Source organism: Chionomys nivalis, chromosome 1 (genome assembly GCF_950005125.1).
Source record: "Chionomys nivalis chromosome 1, mChiNiv1.1, whole genome shotgun sequence".
Classification (NCBI taxonomy): Eukaryota; Metazoa; Chordata; class Mammalia; order Rodentia; family Cricetidae; genus Chionomys; species Chionomys nivalis.
The window spans coordinates 172,327,286-172,345,253 of NC_080086.1; the positions used below are offsets into that span (position 1 = coordinate 172,327,286).

General features: G+C 40.6%; 1 protein-coding gene across 2 annotated transcripts in view; it reads left to right on the forward strand.

The window, feature by feature from the left end:
* Positions 1-17,968, forward strand: part of Copg2 (COPI coat complex subunit gamma 2) — a 123,089-nt gene that overhangs the window by 62,528 nt on the left and 42,593 nt on the right. For both annotated transcript variants that reach the window (XM_057787896.1, XM_057787903.1), the window contains 3 exons: positions 5,147-5,280; positions 5,833-5,900; positions 7,329-7,517. In XM_057787896.1, the coding sequence (XP_057643879.1) occupies positions 5,147-5,280; positions 5,833-5,900; positions 7,329-7,517 (391 nt within the window). The remainder of the gene's footprint in view (positions 1-5,146; positions 5,281-5,832; positions 5,901-7,328; positions 7,518-17,968) is intronic.

Sequence of the window (17,968 nt, forward strand, 5' to 3'; positions counted from 1 at the left end):
GTGTACAGAATCATGTCGTGTCACCTATGAACAAATATGTTTTCTACTCTTTGTTTCTAGACCAACTTCTGTATTTTAGGCTTGATCTTTTTCACTGCTCAAGCCTTTAGTATACTAGTGAGTAGAAATGTTGAAAGATGACATCTTTGTCTCACTGCAGTGTTACGGGGAAACCATTGAGCTTAATGGTAGTTATAGGTCTTTAAACATCTACTTGATCCAATTGAGGCCATGCCTTCTGGTTGTTAGTTTTAATGTTGTTGTTTATAATAGTAAATGTGTATTAGTGTGATATATAACATTTGATTTTTTTCTAATAGCCAATTTTGTTTTACTATAATTATGTTTTATATTGCATGTAATATAGTATATTGTATAATAAGTGCTTATCATTTATTTGTTATGAAGAGTGCAAGTATCTGTAGTATGCTGACTTAGATTCATCCAGATACATATTTAGCAGAGATATAACTTTAGTTTTCTGAGGAACCGCCATTTTGATTTCCATAGTGGCTGTGCTGATTTACAGTCCCACCAGCAGTGTATGAGGGCGCCTTTATCTCTGCATCCTCACCTGCTTTTCTTCTCATTTGTTTTCTTATCATGTAGCTATTCTGATCGGGGGAGATGGAATTTCAATGTAGTTTCATTTGCATATTGCTATTAAGGCTGGTTAAATATTTAATATATTTATTGGCCATTTTTACTGCTTTTGAGAAATTTCTGCTCATTTACTCGTTTAATTTTTTCAGCTCTTTAGTAACAAGTACCCTGCCTGATGAATAAGCTAACAAAACTTATCTCCCATCCTGTAGGCTGTCTTTTCAGTTGGTGTTTCCTTTGCTATGCACGAGCTTGATGTGGTGTCTGTCAGGCCTAGCTATTATTTCCTGAGCCCTGGAGTCTTACTCAGAAAGTTGATGCTTATCCCTGTGTCTTGAAATGCTTGTGTTTTCCTTTCATAAGTTCAAAGCTTCGGGTCTTATTTAAGGCCTTTAGTGCATTTTGAGTTGATTTTTATACCAAGTGGAAATGAAGTTTGTGTTTCAGTCTTTGCCACATGCATATCCAGTTCCCTAGCACCATTTGTGGATGAGGCTATTTTTCCTGCCATAGGCATTTTGGCACATTTGTCAAGAATCCATTTCCTGTAGGTTTTCTAGTTACTGAAAGGTAAGTCTTCAAAATCCTTCCTAGTGAGCCTCTGGGTTTCAGGGAATATTTGTTATGACACTCATTCACCCGTTTCTCCTCTGATGTTACTGGTTATATTGGTTAGTTTGTCTAAGCTTTGTCAGTCTTGTTTATCCTCTCATAAAAGCAACTCCTTTTTTTGAGACAGTGTTTTACTCTGTAGGCCAGACTGGCATCGAACTCAGAAATCTGCCTGCCTCTGCTTCTTGAGTGCTGGGATTAAAGGTGTGCACCACCATTGGCTGGCTCATTGATTCTTTTATGATCTTCATTTCATTGATTTCTACCCTACTCTATTATTTCTCTTTATTTCTACATACTAATTTTGTTTGTTTTTTTTCTTGTTGGTTTCTTAGTGACCTTGAGGTATGTCACTGAGATATCTATCAGAGAATTCTCTTGACCTGTGAATATAGGCACCCATCTCAATAAGCTTGCCTCTTCTGTCTTTTCTATATACCAAAAATACTAATAAATTATGGTTTTATTTTCACTTGATTCTAGGATTTTAGTTTTTAAACACTATACTTTATATGTAGCAAATATAGTTTACATATTCAATCTCCATGTGTTTGTGTGGCTTCTATACTTTCTCATGATACTAATTTTATTCCATTATGACAAATAAGATATAAGAATTATCTTGGAACTAGAGTTACAGGTATTTATGAACTATTTGACATGAACTTGACCACTGAGCCATTGTTTGATTTGGGAAGTTTTCTGCTGTAACTTCACTGAATAAATTCTTAGTCCCTCTAGTCTCTTCTTTTCAGGTCTTTCTGCAGCATAGATCAGTTGATTGGTTTAGTGCACTAGAATGTTATTTTTCTTATTTCTGGATTTTGTTTTCTTTATTGTTATCTGAATATAGATTTCCCACTTTTGTCATCAGTCCTGATAGCTTTTCCTCTGGCTGCTCTAGGCTGTTGCTGATACTTTCTAGTAAGTTTTTATTTACTGAGTTTTTCATTTTTAAGATTTTTTTGGCTGAATTTTTTATCCAAGTACTAAATTTTTAGTCCAATTTTTTTGGTACAGGTATCATATTAGTATCTTCACTCTTCTCTCATTTGAGCCTCCTTATTAATCTCCATGTGTGTATTTTGCAAGCACATGTATATATGAGAGTATGACCATGTGTGCAGAAGCCAAGAGCAGGTTGTCAGATGTCTTCCTCTATCACTCTCTGCCTTACTTCTTTGAAATAGGATCTTTCACTGAAGCAGAAGCTCCCGATGTGTCTCCTCTGCTCCCCAGTCCTGGTATGTGCAGCCATGCTTGGCTTTTTATGTGGATGCCAAGGGTTCTAAATCAGGTCTTCATGCTTGCAAAACGTGAGCTCTTACAATGTCATTTCAACAGACCCTCATTGATCACTTTTAAAAGCAGTCTTTTGAAATATTCTGGCTTTTTAATGATTTCAATATCTTTAGGTTCAATTATTCAAGAATTGCATATTTTTAGAGGATCCACACTACTTTGTGTTTTCATGTTTATGATTTAGGTTACGCATCTATTAAAATGGCTATTCCCTTTTTTTAGTTAGTTTTTAGTGAGCAGCATTCTTAAGGACTCTGCTCACGAGGAAAAAGAATTGTGATAATACCATTAACACCAAAATAAATCATACATAAAAATACGGTTAAAAGAGGCTGGAGGGATGCCTCAGTGTTTCAGAACATGGGCACTGCTTTTCCAGAAGAGTTGGTTCCCAGCATCCTTATCAGGCAGCTCACAATTACCTGTAAAGCTGCTTCCAGGGGATTCAATGCCTTTGACCTCTGCACACCTATGCTTATATGTGCATAACCACACACATATGCATTATTTACAATAAAGTAAATCTTTAAAAGAAATATAATTAAAAGAAATTAAAGTCATTTACTACATAAGTGGAAATAGAAAAGAAAATAGTAAAAAAAGAATGTAGAATAATGTATGAATTTAAAAATTAGTAAAGGCACAAGTGGTGAATGAAGTAAAAGAGAGGGTAAAAATAAAGGAATGAAACAAGATTTAATGAAAAGAAAAAGGGACAGGATATAAAAGGAACAGATAGCAGCATGTTAAAAATTTACAAAATTAAAATATAGGAGAAAAACTAGATAAAAGGAAGATGAACAGAAACAAAAAGATGGAAATAAAATAAAACATTAAAATATCAGAAAAAGGAAATTATAAAGATGCATAAAATATTATAAACAGTAAAAATTAAGGGAAGGAGAATGGCAGAAAGAATGAAGTAATAAAAAATGAATGAATGACTTAGACAAGCTTCTTTCTGTGTCCTCTAATATTCAGCCTGGGAGGGAAGAGTTGGCCGTGAAGCCAACTAGGTGCTGTACATAGGGTGAAGTCCCCAAAGTCATCCATTAATTGTATAATTCTATTGATTTCTGTAAAGTGTGATGAGTTGTCTTGTTTTTTTTTTCTTACCCTGTTGCTGTCAGAATTATTTATTTACTTGATACTTCAACAACATTGTGTCTATATGTATTTACCCTGATTGAAATTTGTTGAGTTTCTGTGGAATGTAGACTTGGTTTTAATCAAACAGTCTGGAGATTTTCAGTCATTGTTTCTTCAAATATTTTGCCCCCTTGTCTCTTTCCTTCTGGGACTCTTAATTACATGGAGTTGACATACTTGCTCATACTTCCAGGTCTCCAAACCTTGATCATTCTTCCTGTTTTTCTTTATTTCGCTTTACTGGTTATATCAGTTTTCTGGCTCTTTCATCCATTGTGCACACTTGTAATCAAACCTCTATAGCAGGCTTTTTCTTATGGGCTACCAACCAGCTCCCAAATCATGACATGGAGACTTAATATTAGTTATGAATGCTTGGCCTAGCTTAAGCTTATTTCTGGCTAGCTCTTTTAAATTAGTATGTTTCTTTTTATCTCCCTTTTGCCTTGGGGTCTTTTACTCTGTCTGTCTGTCTGTCTAGCTTACTTTCCTTCTGTCTCTGTGTTTGACTGGCAGCTGCCTGGCTTCTGCCCCAAGAGTGTCCCTCACTGTCTCCCCATTCTCTTCGTTTTTCTTCTTTCTCTTGTTTTTTCTTCAAACCTAGATTGCTCCTTGTATTTATTCTCTCTGCCCACCAGCTTCACTTATCCCTCTTCTGCCTAGCTATTGGCCATTCAGCTCTTTATTAGACCAATCAGGTGCCTTAGGCAGGCAAGGTAAAATAGCAACACATCTTTCCATAATTAAACAAATGCCGCAGAAACAAATGTAACACATCTTTACATAGTTAAATATTCCACAACAAACCCCCTTGATTAATCTTTTATTACACTCATTCCTTTTTCCAAATCTCTGGTTTTTAATTAGTTATAATCTCTCATATGTTGATTTAATTCTTTTGATGTAGTTTCCTTTAGTCCTTTGAACGTGTTTGTATCAGCTGACTCTCAAGTGTTTGTCTAGTAAGTCTGATATCTTAGGCTTCCTCAGGAATTGCTGGTGGCTGCTTTTCTCTTGTGTTTGGGCAGAATTTTACTGTTTATTTGTATGCCTTGTGATTTTTTAGGTTAGAAGAGTAATTATGTAGTTTTCAAATTTTTAATGTGATCTGTAACATAAATTGATTTGGCCGATGTTAAACCAGTTCACTGAGGCTGCTGACATTCACAGGCTGAGACTGCTGGTTTCCAGAGCTAGGAAGAAAGGATGGGAAGTGGGAGTCCAGCAAGTTAAAGCACCAGAAAGCTCACTATTCTCACTGAGATCCGTGTTTTTCTTCAGTAATGGCTCACTTGGTTAAATTTCAAAGTTCTGAAAAAACTGGGTTTAACAAATACCATTGCTTTTTGAAGAAGTGAATTTTCAGTGCTCTTTTATGCAGTGGTCCAGAAGTATATCTCAGTCTACCTGTGCTTTTAACCGTTGTGCATATATCCTGCTATTTGATATGTAAACACGATCTATTTGCATTTATTGGCAGTCATGAAAGTCCACTCTTTGATTTCATTGAGAGCTGCTTGCGAAATAAACATGAAATGGTTATTTATGAAGCTGCTTCTGCCATTATTCACCTTCCTAACTGCACTGCAAGAGAGCTGGCACCTGCCGTCTCAGGTTAGTTGTATTTGATAGCTGTTCTCTATGTTCTTATGTTGATTTTTCTTTTTTTAATCAATGGGTCTGCAGAGTGGTCATTAGAGTGGTATTTAGGGCCGAGACTGCTCAGTGAATAAAGATGTTTGTTAATGATTTTAATGTTTAGAAAACACATTTGTGCTGGGCGATGGTGGCGCACACCTTTAATCCCAGCACTCGGGAGGCAGAGGCAGGCTGATCTCTGTGAGTTCGAGGCCAACCTGCTCTACAAGAGCTAGTTCCAGGACAGGCTCCTTTGCTCTCACAACTAGCACTATTTCTCTTAAACAATTCAAATACTAATTAGGATATTAATTCTTAGAGAAGCAAAGCAAACCTTGTTTTCTATTAAAGTTTTTACACCTGAACAGTACTTTTTCCCCCTATTTTTGATATTATTGTTGACATGAAGATTTTATATTGTGATCTAGTTTTCTGATACAAACAATGAATGTGATTCATTACACATTGTAATTTTCAGCTATATGGTGAACAGGAACCACAGTTACTTTTCTGTTTCCCTTTTTCCAGTTCTTCAACTTTTCTGTAGCTCTCCTAAACCAGCCTTGAGATACGCAGCTGTGAGGACCTTGAACAAAGTAGGTATCCCGTTGGTGATATAGACTTGTATGTTTAATTCAGAAACCTTAAATACAAAGCATTTGGCTTTCTCTTCAAGCTTCGTATATCTGATCTGTGGGCTTCACATGTGTGGCACCTTAGTTATAGCCGTTTATACTGTTAGTCTAGGAAAGATTTCTGACTTCTGAGTACTTTATGTTCAATGTGGAGGCCATTCACAAGTGCCAATTTAAGTTTATTAAGATTAAGTAAGGGGTTCAGTTCCTTAGTCACACTAATCATACGACCTATGCTTATAGCCACTTGTGGTTAATAAAAATCATATGAAACAATACAAAGATTGAACAGTTTTATCAATTCCTCATCTCTCATCTTGAAACAAGTTGTGTCTTGGAATTCACGTGTTTGTGAATTTTAGAGAGGTTATATAATGTGATGCTATCTTTTATATTAACTCCAGTGGGCCTGATGAAGCAACACCTAACCATTAAAATACACAGAGATTTCTGCATAGAGCCTATGACTCTTTGCTACATGGATAAATTAAGATTTTTTTCATTAGTCTGGGTCATCTTTTTCTGTTGAATGAGTTTTACTGATAATGATCTGCAGAGTATTTTTACATTTTCAGAATTTTGGGTCAGACATTCTGTGCCAATACGGCATAAGCAGATGGAACATCAGTGTAGAATGACAGACATATTTTAGCAACAATGAATAGTCCAATTTGACAGGAATTTGTTTAGTTGCAGGAGTGTTTTAAAAGTGGCAGAATGCCGGGAGGTGGTGGCTCACGCCTTTAATCCCAGCACTTGGGAGGCGGAGGCAGGCGGATCTCTGTGAGTTCGAGGCCAGCCTGGTCTACAAAAGCTAGTTCCAGGACAGGCTCCGTAGCTACAGAGAAACCCTGTCTCGAAAAACCAAAAAAAAAAAAAAGGTGACAGAATGTCTTTCTTGATCAGCATTTACCATAATAGATCTTTTTCTCAGAGTTCTAATGTTTTGTAGAGTAGACACTCATGAACATATAAACTATAAGGAGATAATAGGCTGCCTATAAAAAAAGAGACTGATGCTGTCATTAAGGTTACATGGAAGAGGTTAACAAATGAGAGTACTATGCTATATTGTGGCCGTTACTTATTTATCAAGTGAAACCTGGTTAGTTAAAAAAGTTACTTTGGGTGGGGAGTTGAGACAGGTATCAGGTAGCCCAAGCTGGCCGCAAGTTGCTAAGTAGCCATAGTCGACATTGAACTTCTGGTCCTTCTACCTTCAGCTCTCAAGTGCTAAGGTTATAGGCATTCACCACATGACCTAAAATGATCCCTTTAGATTGTCACTTACCTTATTTAAAGTTTAGGTTCTGGATTTTATCAACAATAATGCGTGTTATTTTTGTTGGTGTTGTTGTTTGTTTTGTTTTTCTTGTTACCTTCTACAAGGTGGCAATGAAACACCCCTCTGCTGTTACTGCCTGCAATCTGGACTTAGAGAACTTAATCACAGACTCAAACAGAAGCATTGCTACCCTGGCCATTACTACATTGCTCAAAACAGGAAGTGAGAGCAGTGTGGACAGGCTTATGAAGCAGATATCTTCTTTTGTATCTGAAATCTCAGATGAGTTCAAGGTAAGAATTTAAATAAGCTTTTCCTTGGTCTGTAGCTTGCTATAACTGTGTCTTTTGAGAAGGTCTTAATTTTTATGAAGTCTGCAGTATCATTCTTTTCCTTCCTAGGTATTGCTGTATCGTACATAAATAACTTTTATATTTCTTCAGGTTGTAAAGATATGTTTTATTCTAAATGTTTTATGTCTTTAGCTTTTACATTTTGGTTTGTGACCACTTGAATTGTTTGTATGATAAATTGGGTGTTTTCCTATACTCATACCCAGTTATTCTAGCATAATTAGTTCAAAAGACTTTCTTCCCTAGTGGAGTGCTTTGGTATCTGTCTTAGTTAGGATTTTATTGGAAGAGACACCATGATCACAGCAACTCTTATAAAGGAAAACACTTAATTGGAACTGGCTTATGGTTTCAGAGATTTATTCCCTTATCATAATGGCAGGAGCATGGTGGCATGTAGGTAAACATGGTGGAAAAGGAGCTGAGAGTACTATATCTTCATCCGCATGCAGCAGAAGGAGGCTGTGTGCCACAATGGGCATAGTTTGAGCATATGAGACCCCAAAGCCCACCTCTACAGTGACAAATTTCCTCCAATAAGGCCATACCTCCTAATAATAAGCTTTCTTTTTTTTTTTTTTTTTTTGGTTTTTCGAGACAGGGTTTCTCTGTGGTTTTGGAGCCTGTCCTGGAACTAGCTCTTGTAGACCAGGCTGGTCTCGAACTCACAGAGATCCGCCTGCCTCTGCCTCCCGAGTGCTGGGATTAAAGGCATGCGCCACCACTGCCCGGCTGGACTAAGCTTTCAAACACCTGAGTCTATGGGGGCCATTCCTATCCAAACTACCACATTCCACTCCCTGTCCCCCATAGGCTTGTAGCCATAGCATAATGCAGAAATGTCGCGGCCCCCCTCGTCCAGCAAGGATGACGCGACCACCGGAGCTCTTCTCACTGCAGTTTTATTCAGGACCTTTTGACAATTGTAAAATCTCTCTCCCTCTCTCCCTCTCTCTCTCTCTCTCTCTCTCTCTCTCTCTCTCTCTCCGCCCTTAAGTAGGCCTGGGCCGCCAACCTCAGATTGCCAGGTGAGCACTGCCCATAGGTCCACGCATATGCAAGCAGCTGACAATCATTGCATGATAATAGCATAAGTCAGGCCTAGTTGATATTAGGAGTTGATTATCACAGAGAGCACTCGCTTTCGGGATTGCGGAGGGCAGGAGCCAGCACCATCAGGTGCGACTCCACGCAGCTCTCTACATTGCCATCAGGTGTGACTCCACACGGCTCTCTACAGTTCCCCCTTTTTGTTTTGCAAAGCAACAGGCAAGAGTAGAGGTCTGATCTCTGTTAAAAATGGAACATGTACTAGTGTCTGTCCAGGTGTCATCCACCCAGAGAACACTAGACCTGTCCGGTGTCCTTTTACAGAGGTGGGAGTTAGACACCAACCCACATGCAATCAGACTTGCTCTTCTTGAGGTTGATGTATGCTTACCTCAAGTGCAGTGCGCAAGCCTCGCATCCTGTGCTTGCTTAAGATAGATAGCCAAATTTGGGGAGACTGTCCTGCTTCAATGACCGTGAAGGCCTGAATGATCATAACTGCATTGCAATGCTGTGAAACCCTTATGTGACAGACGCACCACAGGCATACCAGGGAGGCAAGCACCATTAAGCCTGTTAGAGCTCCTACTCCCGCCCACTCCTTCAGATGATCCATGGAGTGATCCAGGAGGATAGTCCTTCTGCCAGGCTGGTATCCATGCGTGTGGAATCTGCAGTCGCAATCGTCATCCGCAGCTTTTCCAGTTGTTTTTGAATTCACCAGACCAATTACCTAAAAGATATCTAGACAATTCTTTAGATAGATTAGCTGCATGGGTTAATCTTTCATACTGAATGCTGGTCACACACAGCCCTGGATGGATAGAAATGTCTGACAGACTAGGGTATGGACTTGCCTCTCTTAACATACCCCAGCTGCCATACCCCTGTGGCACATTCATTCTTGTCAGCTGAGTGCATGGAAGACACCTTCTCCTCGTGCACCTCTTTGGCTTCCCTAGCAGCTCAGCTGATCCTGCTTCTGCTAAATGACCATATGCTGTATTCTCATGGGTTGTGTGATCTTACACAGGATTTAAAGATAAATGCCCATGACAACAGGCATTGAGATTGCCAGCAGTAGGGTTCCCAATCACCACTAGACCCAACCTCCCATTTGGGCTATGGTATTCTACCAACCCTTTGGCTAAAACAGTACACACAGGTACCTGCTCTTACAATAGGGCAGTCTCTTGATTTAAATTCGCTCTGTCGCAGACTCTTCAGCAGCGTGCAGAGCCTAAAACTGCCATTACCTTTTCCTTGCCCTGCAGCTACGCTGTGTTCTCGGGCAGCCCTGTGGGGTCTGTGCTCCAGCTTGTCTCAGCTCCAGCACTTGTTGCATTTGCTGATACTCTTAGCACTGCTGTGGCATCCGCCAGGCTAGGTACCGACTGCTGAGGCAATGTGCCTTCCACCACAGCCACCTAGCAAAGCTCTGCTCCAGCTCTGCTCCAGCTGCCTTTCTGCCCTAGCTGCATTCGTTCTGGGTCCAGACTGGTGCATGGAGTGGAGCAGAACTCAGGGAAGCAGGCTTGCTGCTCTGCAACCATTGAAGGGTCCCCACTTACACGTTTTAGGGAATTTGGACGTTGTCAATCTGTCTGGCTACTTCCTGCTGAACGGGGACGTTGCATTCTTACTGCTATTTTCAGCCTCACTTGGACGCAGGTCACGGCAGCAACTGGGGAGAGGCGGAGACTCTACCTACCCACCAAGCTGGAAGGTGGAGGTGTGCCAGTGCAGAACAGCCCTGGTTGTGCTGCGCTTCTATGCCCTGAGGCACACGCTGGGAGTGGCTTAGCATTCTGGCCTTGTTGGTCCTCAAGGCAGGTCCTGGGTGTTTGCAGCTTCACAGACCCTCAGCGCTGCTTGGCCTTGGAGCCGCAGCTGCTCACTCTCCACTGCAAACTCAGGAGGTCTCGGAAATTCAAACCACATGAATCTAACTCCCTTCCTTAGCGTACCTTGTTCTGCAGCAAAATTCAGATCTCTACCAAGCTTGTCCCAGGATGACACATTAAGATTGCCAGAGATGGCAAACCAAGGAGCAATTATGTTACATTCTGTCAAAAACTTTTCCAATGCGCTCCTTAACAGCTCGTTAAGAGCCAGAAAAATCAGGTGTGATGTTGAAGCGCCCATTCTAAAATCCCATTCTTTTATTTTCACTTTAAACCGTCCACTTTGGTCGTGGCTCTCACTTTGATCCGTCTGCTATAGTCGCAGCTCTCATTACCCCCACTCTCCCTTCTACCGGCGAGAGTGGAAAACCCGCTTTGTTCGCGGATCCCCAGTCTTTACCTGAGGATTATCCGGTGCACCCCCTGACTGCAGCAAGTTCTGGGCTCCACGGAGAGAGGTTTGGAGGATCCCCGTACGCGGCACCTCTTGTCTTGTCCCCGTACGGGCCACCAACTGTCACGGTCCCCCTCGTCCAGCAAGGAGGACGCGCAACACCGGAGCTCTTCTCACTGCAGTTTTATTCAGGACCTTTTGACAATTGTAAAATTTCTCTCTCTCTCTCTCTCTCTCTCTCTCTCCCTCTCTCTCTCTCTTTTTTCCTCTCTCCCTTCCTCTCTTCTTGGGCAAACCTCTCCCAGCCCTTAAGTAGGCATGGGCAACCAACCCCGGATTGCCAGGTGAGCACTGCCCATAGGTCCACGCATATGCAAGCAGCTGACAATCATTGCATGATAATAGCATAAGTCAGGCCTAGTTGATATTAGGAGTTGATTATCACAGAGAGCACTCGCTTTCGGGATTGCGGAGGGCAGGAGCCAGCACCATCAGGTGCGACTCCACGCAGCTCTCTACATTGCCATCAGGTGTGACTCCACACGGCTCTCTACACAGAAATGCATTCAGTCCATCTTCAAAAGTCCCCATAGTATATAAAAGTCTCAAACTTATTTAAAAGTTTAAAGTTCAAAGTCTCTTCTGAGATTTATACAGTCTCTTAACAGCAATCCCCTGTAAAATCAAAAACAGATCACATACTTCCAACAAATGAAGGTACTATATATATATATATATATATATATATATATATATATTACCTTTCCAATATATATATATTACCATTCCAAAAGGTAGGGAAGGAAGTATAGTGAAGAAATACTGGACCAAAGCAAGACCAAAAACAAGCTGTGCAAACTCCAAACTGTATCTCTATGTCTGATATTAAAGTGCTCCTCAGATCTCCAGCTTTGTTCAGCTTTCCTCGGCAGGTATCCCACAGCTCTGGCCTCTCCAGGCTTCACCTATACAGCTTCACACAATGGCCCTCTGGGCCTCCATACAGAGACATCCCTGCCACATGCCTGCCTCTGTGGCTTTCCTTAGTCACAGAGAGAGATAACCCCTTTCTTCTATCCTTGACTCTAAAGCCAGAACCGCATGACTAAAGCTGCCAAGTTCTGCTGCTTGCTGGGGCCAGTACATGCCCCCCTCACCTCATTCAATTACACCTTCACCAGCTTTCTGTTTTCCATGGTTTACTTCACAGTTTGGCTGTCCTGGAACCCAATCTGTAGACTAGGCTGACCTCAAATTTAGATATCTGCCTGCCTCTGCCTCCTGAGTACTGGGATTAAAGGCCAGCACCACCACACCAGGTTCTGAGCTTTTCTTTAAATTCCTTTTCACAAATTGGAAGTTTAAGTAGGTGAGGTCTTGCCCTAAGGTCACCACTCCCTTTATTCCATTTACTTTCAAGCTTTTCTTTAATCTGTTTATCTCCTTGAACACAGGATTTAGCTCCATTCCACTTACGGAAGCCCCTTTTCTCCTTGAACTGTAATCTTGTGTTTCCTTCCTCTACTTGCCCGTTTTCATTAGAGAGCTACATATAGTGACCTCTTATAAACACGCAACAGAGTCAGTATTAGGCTGTTTTGAGGTTTCCTCTGCCAACAGAATTGACCCAAAACTCTTCAACTTAACCTCAGGTAGACTTTTTGGACAAGGGCAAAAACCAACTACATTCTTCATCAAAATATCACAAGAATGATTTCTAGGTAGCATACTCAAATTCTTCTCCTCTGAAACCTCTTGAGCTGAGCCCCCATATTTCAGTCATCCTCAGCATCACTGTCTTCCATGGCCCATTGTACCCCACTTAAAACATTCAACTGCTTTTCTAATTCAGAGTCTCAAAGCCTGAATTACTCAAAACAGAAACATAGTCCAGCCTATCACAGTAATACCCTAGTCCCTGATACCAACTTCTGTATTAAGGTTTCATTGCTGTGAAGAGACACCATGGCCTCGGCAACTCTTATAAAGGAAAACTTTTAATTGGGACTGGCTTACAGTTTCAGAGGTTTAGTCCATTATCGTAATGGCAAGAAGCATGGTGGCATGCAGGCAGACAAGGTGCTGAAAAAAGAGCTGAGAGTACTGCATCTTGATCCATGGGTAACAGTAGGAGACTGTGCCACACTGGGCATTGCTTGAGCATATATGAGACCTCAGAGCCTGCCTCCACAGTGACACACTTCCTCCAAGCAAGGCAACACCTACTCCAACAAGATCACACCTCCTAATAGTGCATCTCCCTATGGGCCAAGCATTCAAACACATGAGTCTGTGGAGGCCATTTCTATTCAAAACCACCATAGTATCTTTATCTGAAAATCAAATAATCAAATAATTGTTTATTACTAATGTGTAAAACCATTTTTCTTTTAATTTTCCATATTAACTTTGTATCATGTGATTTTGCTGAATTACCATATTGCCTACATTGTTTGAAATTATCTGTATAAAAATAGTATCTTGTGTAAATGTAAATGATGTTTCCTTATTTTGAATCCAAAGATCTTTCCTATCTTTTTTTCTTACCTTACTAAAATAGCTAGCACTTTTAATAAAGTGTTGAGTAGAACGAGTGACAGTGTATTAGAAAAGATCAAAGGACCAGTTTTAGTGTGAAGAAAGAGAAAGAGGACCTTACCATTCTTTCTAACACTCAGCCATGTAGCAAAAGGGACTGTTGCTCTCTACTTAATATGAAAAATAAACAAAAGTAGACCATTTCAAACTTTGGAATGTTATAAAAATTGTTTAGAATGGAAAGAATGGAAGTTGGCAAATGACCATAAAATAAATATTTTAGATGATCTGGGCTCCTGAAATTATCTATTTATATGTTCTTTAGTTTTATTCTTAATTCTTTAAAAATTGTAAAACATTAGCTCAGGTAAACTGTTTCAGTGGGTATTGCCATCATGGTCTTGACCTCTTTGTTCATATTCTTACTCTTCCCTCTCTTTAACTGGACTTTGGGAGCTCAGCCCAGTGCTCCACTGAAGATCTCTGCTTCTACTTCCATCAGTTGCTGGATGAAGGTTCTATGGTGACATTTAAGATAGCCATCAATCTGACTACAGGGCAAGGCCAGTTTATGCACCCTCTCCTCTTTTGCTTAGGGTTTTAGCTGGGGTCATCCTTGTGGATTCCTGGGAATTTCTTTAGTGCCAGGTTTCTTGCTAGCCCCATAATGGCTCCTCAATCAAATTAGCTCTTTTCTTGCTCTCCATCTCTGTCCTTCCCCCATCTCAACTACCCTGTTCCTTTTCCTCCCCCTCCCTGCCTCCCCTCCTCCTCCTCTTTCCACCCTCCCTTATCCCCCCACCCCCATGCTCCCAATTTTCTCAGGAGATCTTGTCTATTTCCTCTTCCCAGGTGAATCTATACATGTTTCTCTTAGGGTTCTCCTTGTTACTTATCTTCTCTGGGGTTGAGGACTATAGGCTTGTTATTCTTTGCTTTACAACTAGTATCCACTATTCCTGAGCTAATGGGAGCCCACCAACTCTGGCCTGACAGGGAAAGAACCAGCACAGGATCAACTGTGGATTTTCGAGACAGGGTTTCTCCGTAGCTTTTTGGTTCCTGTCCTGGAACTAGCTCTTATAGACCAGAATGGCCTTGAACTCACAGAGATCCGCCTGCCTCTGCCTCCCAAGTGCTGGGTTTAAAGGCGTGCGCCACCACCGCCTGGCTTAATATATTTTTTATTACTCTATTTTTTTCTGAGACAGGGTTTCTCTGTGTAGCCTTGTTGCCTATCCTGGAAGTAGCTCTTGTAGACCAGGCTAGCCTTGAACTCACAGAGATCCTCTTGCCTCTGCCTCCAAGTGCTGGGATTAAAGGTGTGTGCCACCACCACCTGTTCAGCTCTATCCCTTTTTTAAGGACTTTCTCTACCCTTTTTCTTTTTTCTCTTAAGCCTTCATATATTTTTAGACACATTTTTACTCATTGAAAGGTATTTTTTTTTTTCATCGAATCTGTCTTTACTGTGTATCTGTAACCTTTTCTCTCTGCATGAGCAAAAACCATAAATCTGCCATGCAGCATACTGGCAGAGCTTGCTCTGGCAGCTCAAATCTGCAGGCAGCAGCTAGAAGTCTCTCTGTACTGAGACCGTGTGAGAGACTGCGGGAACCTACCATGGCCCTTATTGCAGCAGTTGGGAGATGCTTCTCTGCCCTGCAGCTGGCTTGAGACTGTCAGACTAGGAAGCTGTGTTTGGCTCTGTTTTTGTGTGTTTAGAACCTTTATTTTAAAAGGACTTAGGTCTTATGTGGATCAACACCCTATGGTGGATGCCATTTGTAGGAGGAGTTTTCCTCCCCCACAGTCACTCTTAAATAAACACACTATGGCTTATATTGATTATAAATACTTCAGTTCTGCTTCTACAAAGTGATTCAGAGAAGTCCTATTCGCTTGAAGAGGCAAGCCAGCATCCTTAACATGATTGCTTGTGCCTGAGAGTGATTTCTTGATAGAGTGGGATGTGTGTGTATTGCGTGTGTGTGCGCGCGCGCGTGTGTGTGTGTGCGTGTGTGTGTGCCCGCATATGTATATATAATTTTAAAAATAAGACATAAATCTGACAAACTAGAACTACTAAAGAATTTATATTTTTATTTATATTTACATCCCATTTCCTGAATCCCCAGCTTCATCCCTTTACAAATTTCATCCCATATTCTATTCAAATATTGATAAAGTATTGATGCTGAGGAATGTTACAGTGTAGGCAAAAATCACATTTATACTGTAAATGTGAAAATACAGGAAAAATCTTCGAAACAACAGATATATTACGTTTTTTTTATTTGGGGAGAGGGGAATTTGGATTTGAGATAGTTAATTAGGGATGTCAGTTTTTGCTCCCACCCCCCAGTCTTAGCATTAACCTTGTGTTAACTTCTCTCCCCTTTCTTTCATCATTTCTGTCTCTGCATTTTTATTGGTTTATATACATTTCAAACATATACATTTCATACATTGTATACATAATTTTCACACTAGTATCCTCTTTGCCTTCTTCCACGTTCTGCTAATCTACATCCTTTCCCCAACTATCCTCCCTTCTACTTTCATGTTATGAATGTGGGGGAGCAAGGGGTTGCTTCCCAATGAATTTCTTTCAGGTTGTTTACAGGAACATGAATACCTTACCAATGTCTATACCACTGAAGAAAATGTCTCTCCTTCCTCTCTCAACCATAAATTGTGAATAAATCCTCAGAGGGAGTAGAGCCCCATGAGCCTCTCTCCCTTTCATGACAAGGTATTGATGCAGATACCAGCTGCTATGAGTTCAAGAATGTGCAGTAGTCCTACCAGCCAGGAAGTCAGCACTGCACACCACTCCACCTTCCTTCCTGTTCTGACATTCTTTCTGCCCTTCTATCACAGTACTCCCCATGGGAGAGCGTGCGTGCGTGCGTGCGTGCGTGTGTGTGTGTGTGTGTGTGTAAAAATGAACCTTTAAGAAGGGGGGATCTTGTTTATGGCTATGTGTTCAACAGCCATTTATTCCTAGTACCTTGACCAGTTTGAATTGCCTGTATTCACTCCTGATCACTACATAAAGAAGCTTCTCTGACTACAGCTGACAGCAGTATTAATATATGGTCTTAAACACAGTGTTTTGAAGGCAAATCCAACCAGAAAAGTGTTGGTTATCCCCATAACAGACTTGCCACTATTGTACTATTGGTCATATTGACTGCCTAGTTGATATTTCCCTTCCTTAATCTTTTAAAAGTCCTTCCTTTACACATATTTTCCTCATCTACTGTACTTATATGAATTGTTAATCTAAAAAGAAAATGCAGATGGCACCCGTTTTAATTAGGGTTTCAATTGTTGTGAAGAAACACTATGTCCACAGCAACTTTTATGAGAAAAAACATTTGAGGCTGGCTGATAGTTTCAGAGGTTTAGTCCATTACCATCTTGTCAGGAAACATGGTGGCATATAGGCAGGCATGGTGCTGGCAAAGGAGATGAAAATTCTACATCTTGATCTGCAGGCAACAGCAAGTGAACTGTCTATGGCAGTGTGCATAGCTTGAGCAAAGGAGATCTCAAAACCTACCTCCAAAGTGCCATACTTCCTCTTGACAGGCCACACCTCCTCATAGTGCCACTCCTTTTGGGGGCCATTTTATTTCATATCACCACAGCACCCTAAGAAGTACTTTCAGATCAACTTTAAAGAAAAAAACAGACTAAGATGGCTTCTAAAGAGAACATACTTGCTCAGCTCATAGATCTCCTGTATGCTGTCTTACTGTAAATTCATGTCCCATAAAAACTCTTTATGGTCCCTGCATTCCAGAAGACAAAATCTTTAGATGAAGGAGTTTACTTTGTCTTCTTCAGGGTCAGTATTCAATGGACTTGCTTTTCTTCATCAAAGCAAACATCTAATCTTAACAAAACTACCATAAATAAAGCATGTACCTAAAAATTTCTTTTGTTAAAAAGCATTGACTCCTCCCTTGGACCCATAAATTAACTAGAAGAAGAATGAAAGCCTTGCATCCAAAGTGTACGGTGTCTTCAGCAATAAACTATTGGTTTTTCGAGATAGGGTTTCTCTGTAGCTTTGGAGCCTGTCCTGGAACTAGCTCTTGTAGATGAGGCTGGTCTCGAATTTACAGAGATCCTCCTGTCTCTGCCTCCCAAGTGCTGGGATTAAAGGCATGCACCACCACCTCCTGGCTAGCAATAGAATCTTACCTTCAAGTTTTAGGATGCAAACAGGGGCAAGCAGTAACCTATATTGCTTTGTTTTAGAAGTCTCTTGGACACTCACTACCTTGATGAAGATGAGGCAGACCAAAACTTACATATATTTAGTGGAAATATAAGTACAGTCATTTTTGAAAAATTTATTAAGCTTAATGAATCCATGCCCTGTATGTGATCCAGCAGTTTTACTCTTAATTATATTCCCTACAGAAATGCATGTTTAAGACTCATTTTAAATGACAGATCAAGCAGTTAATTTTGAAAAGAGAGAGAGAGAG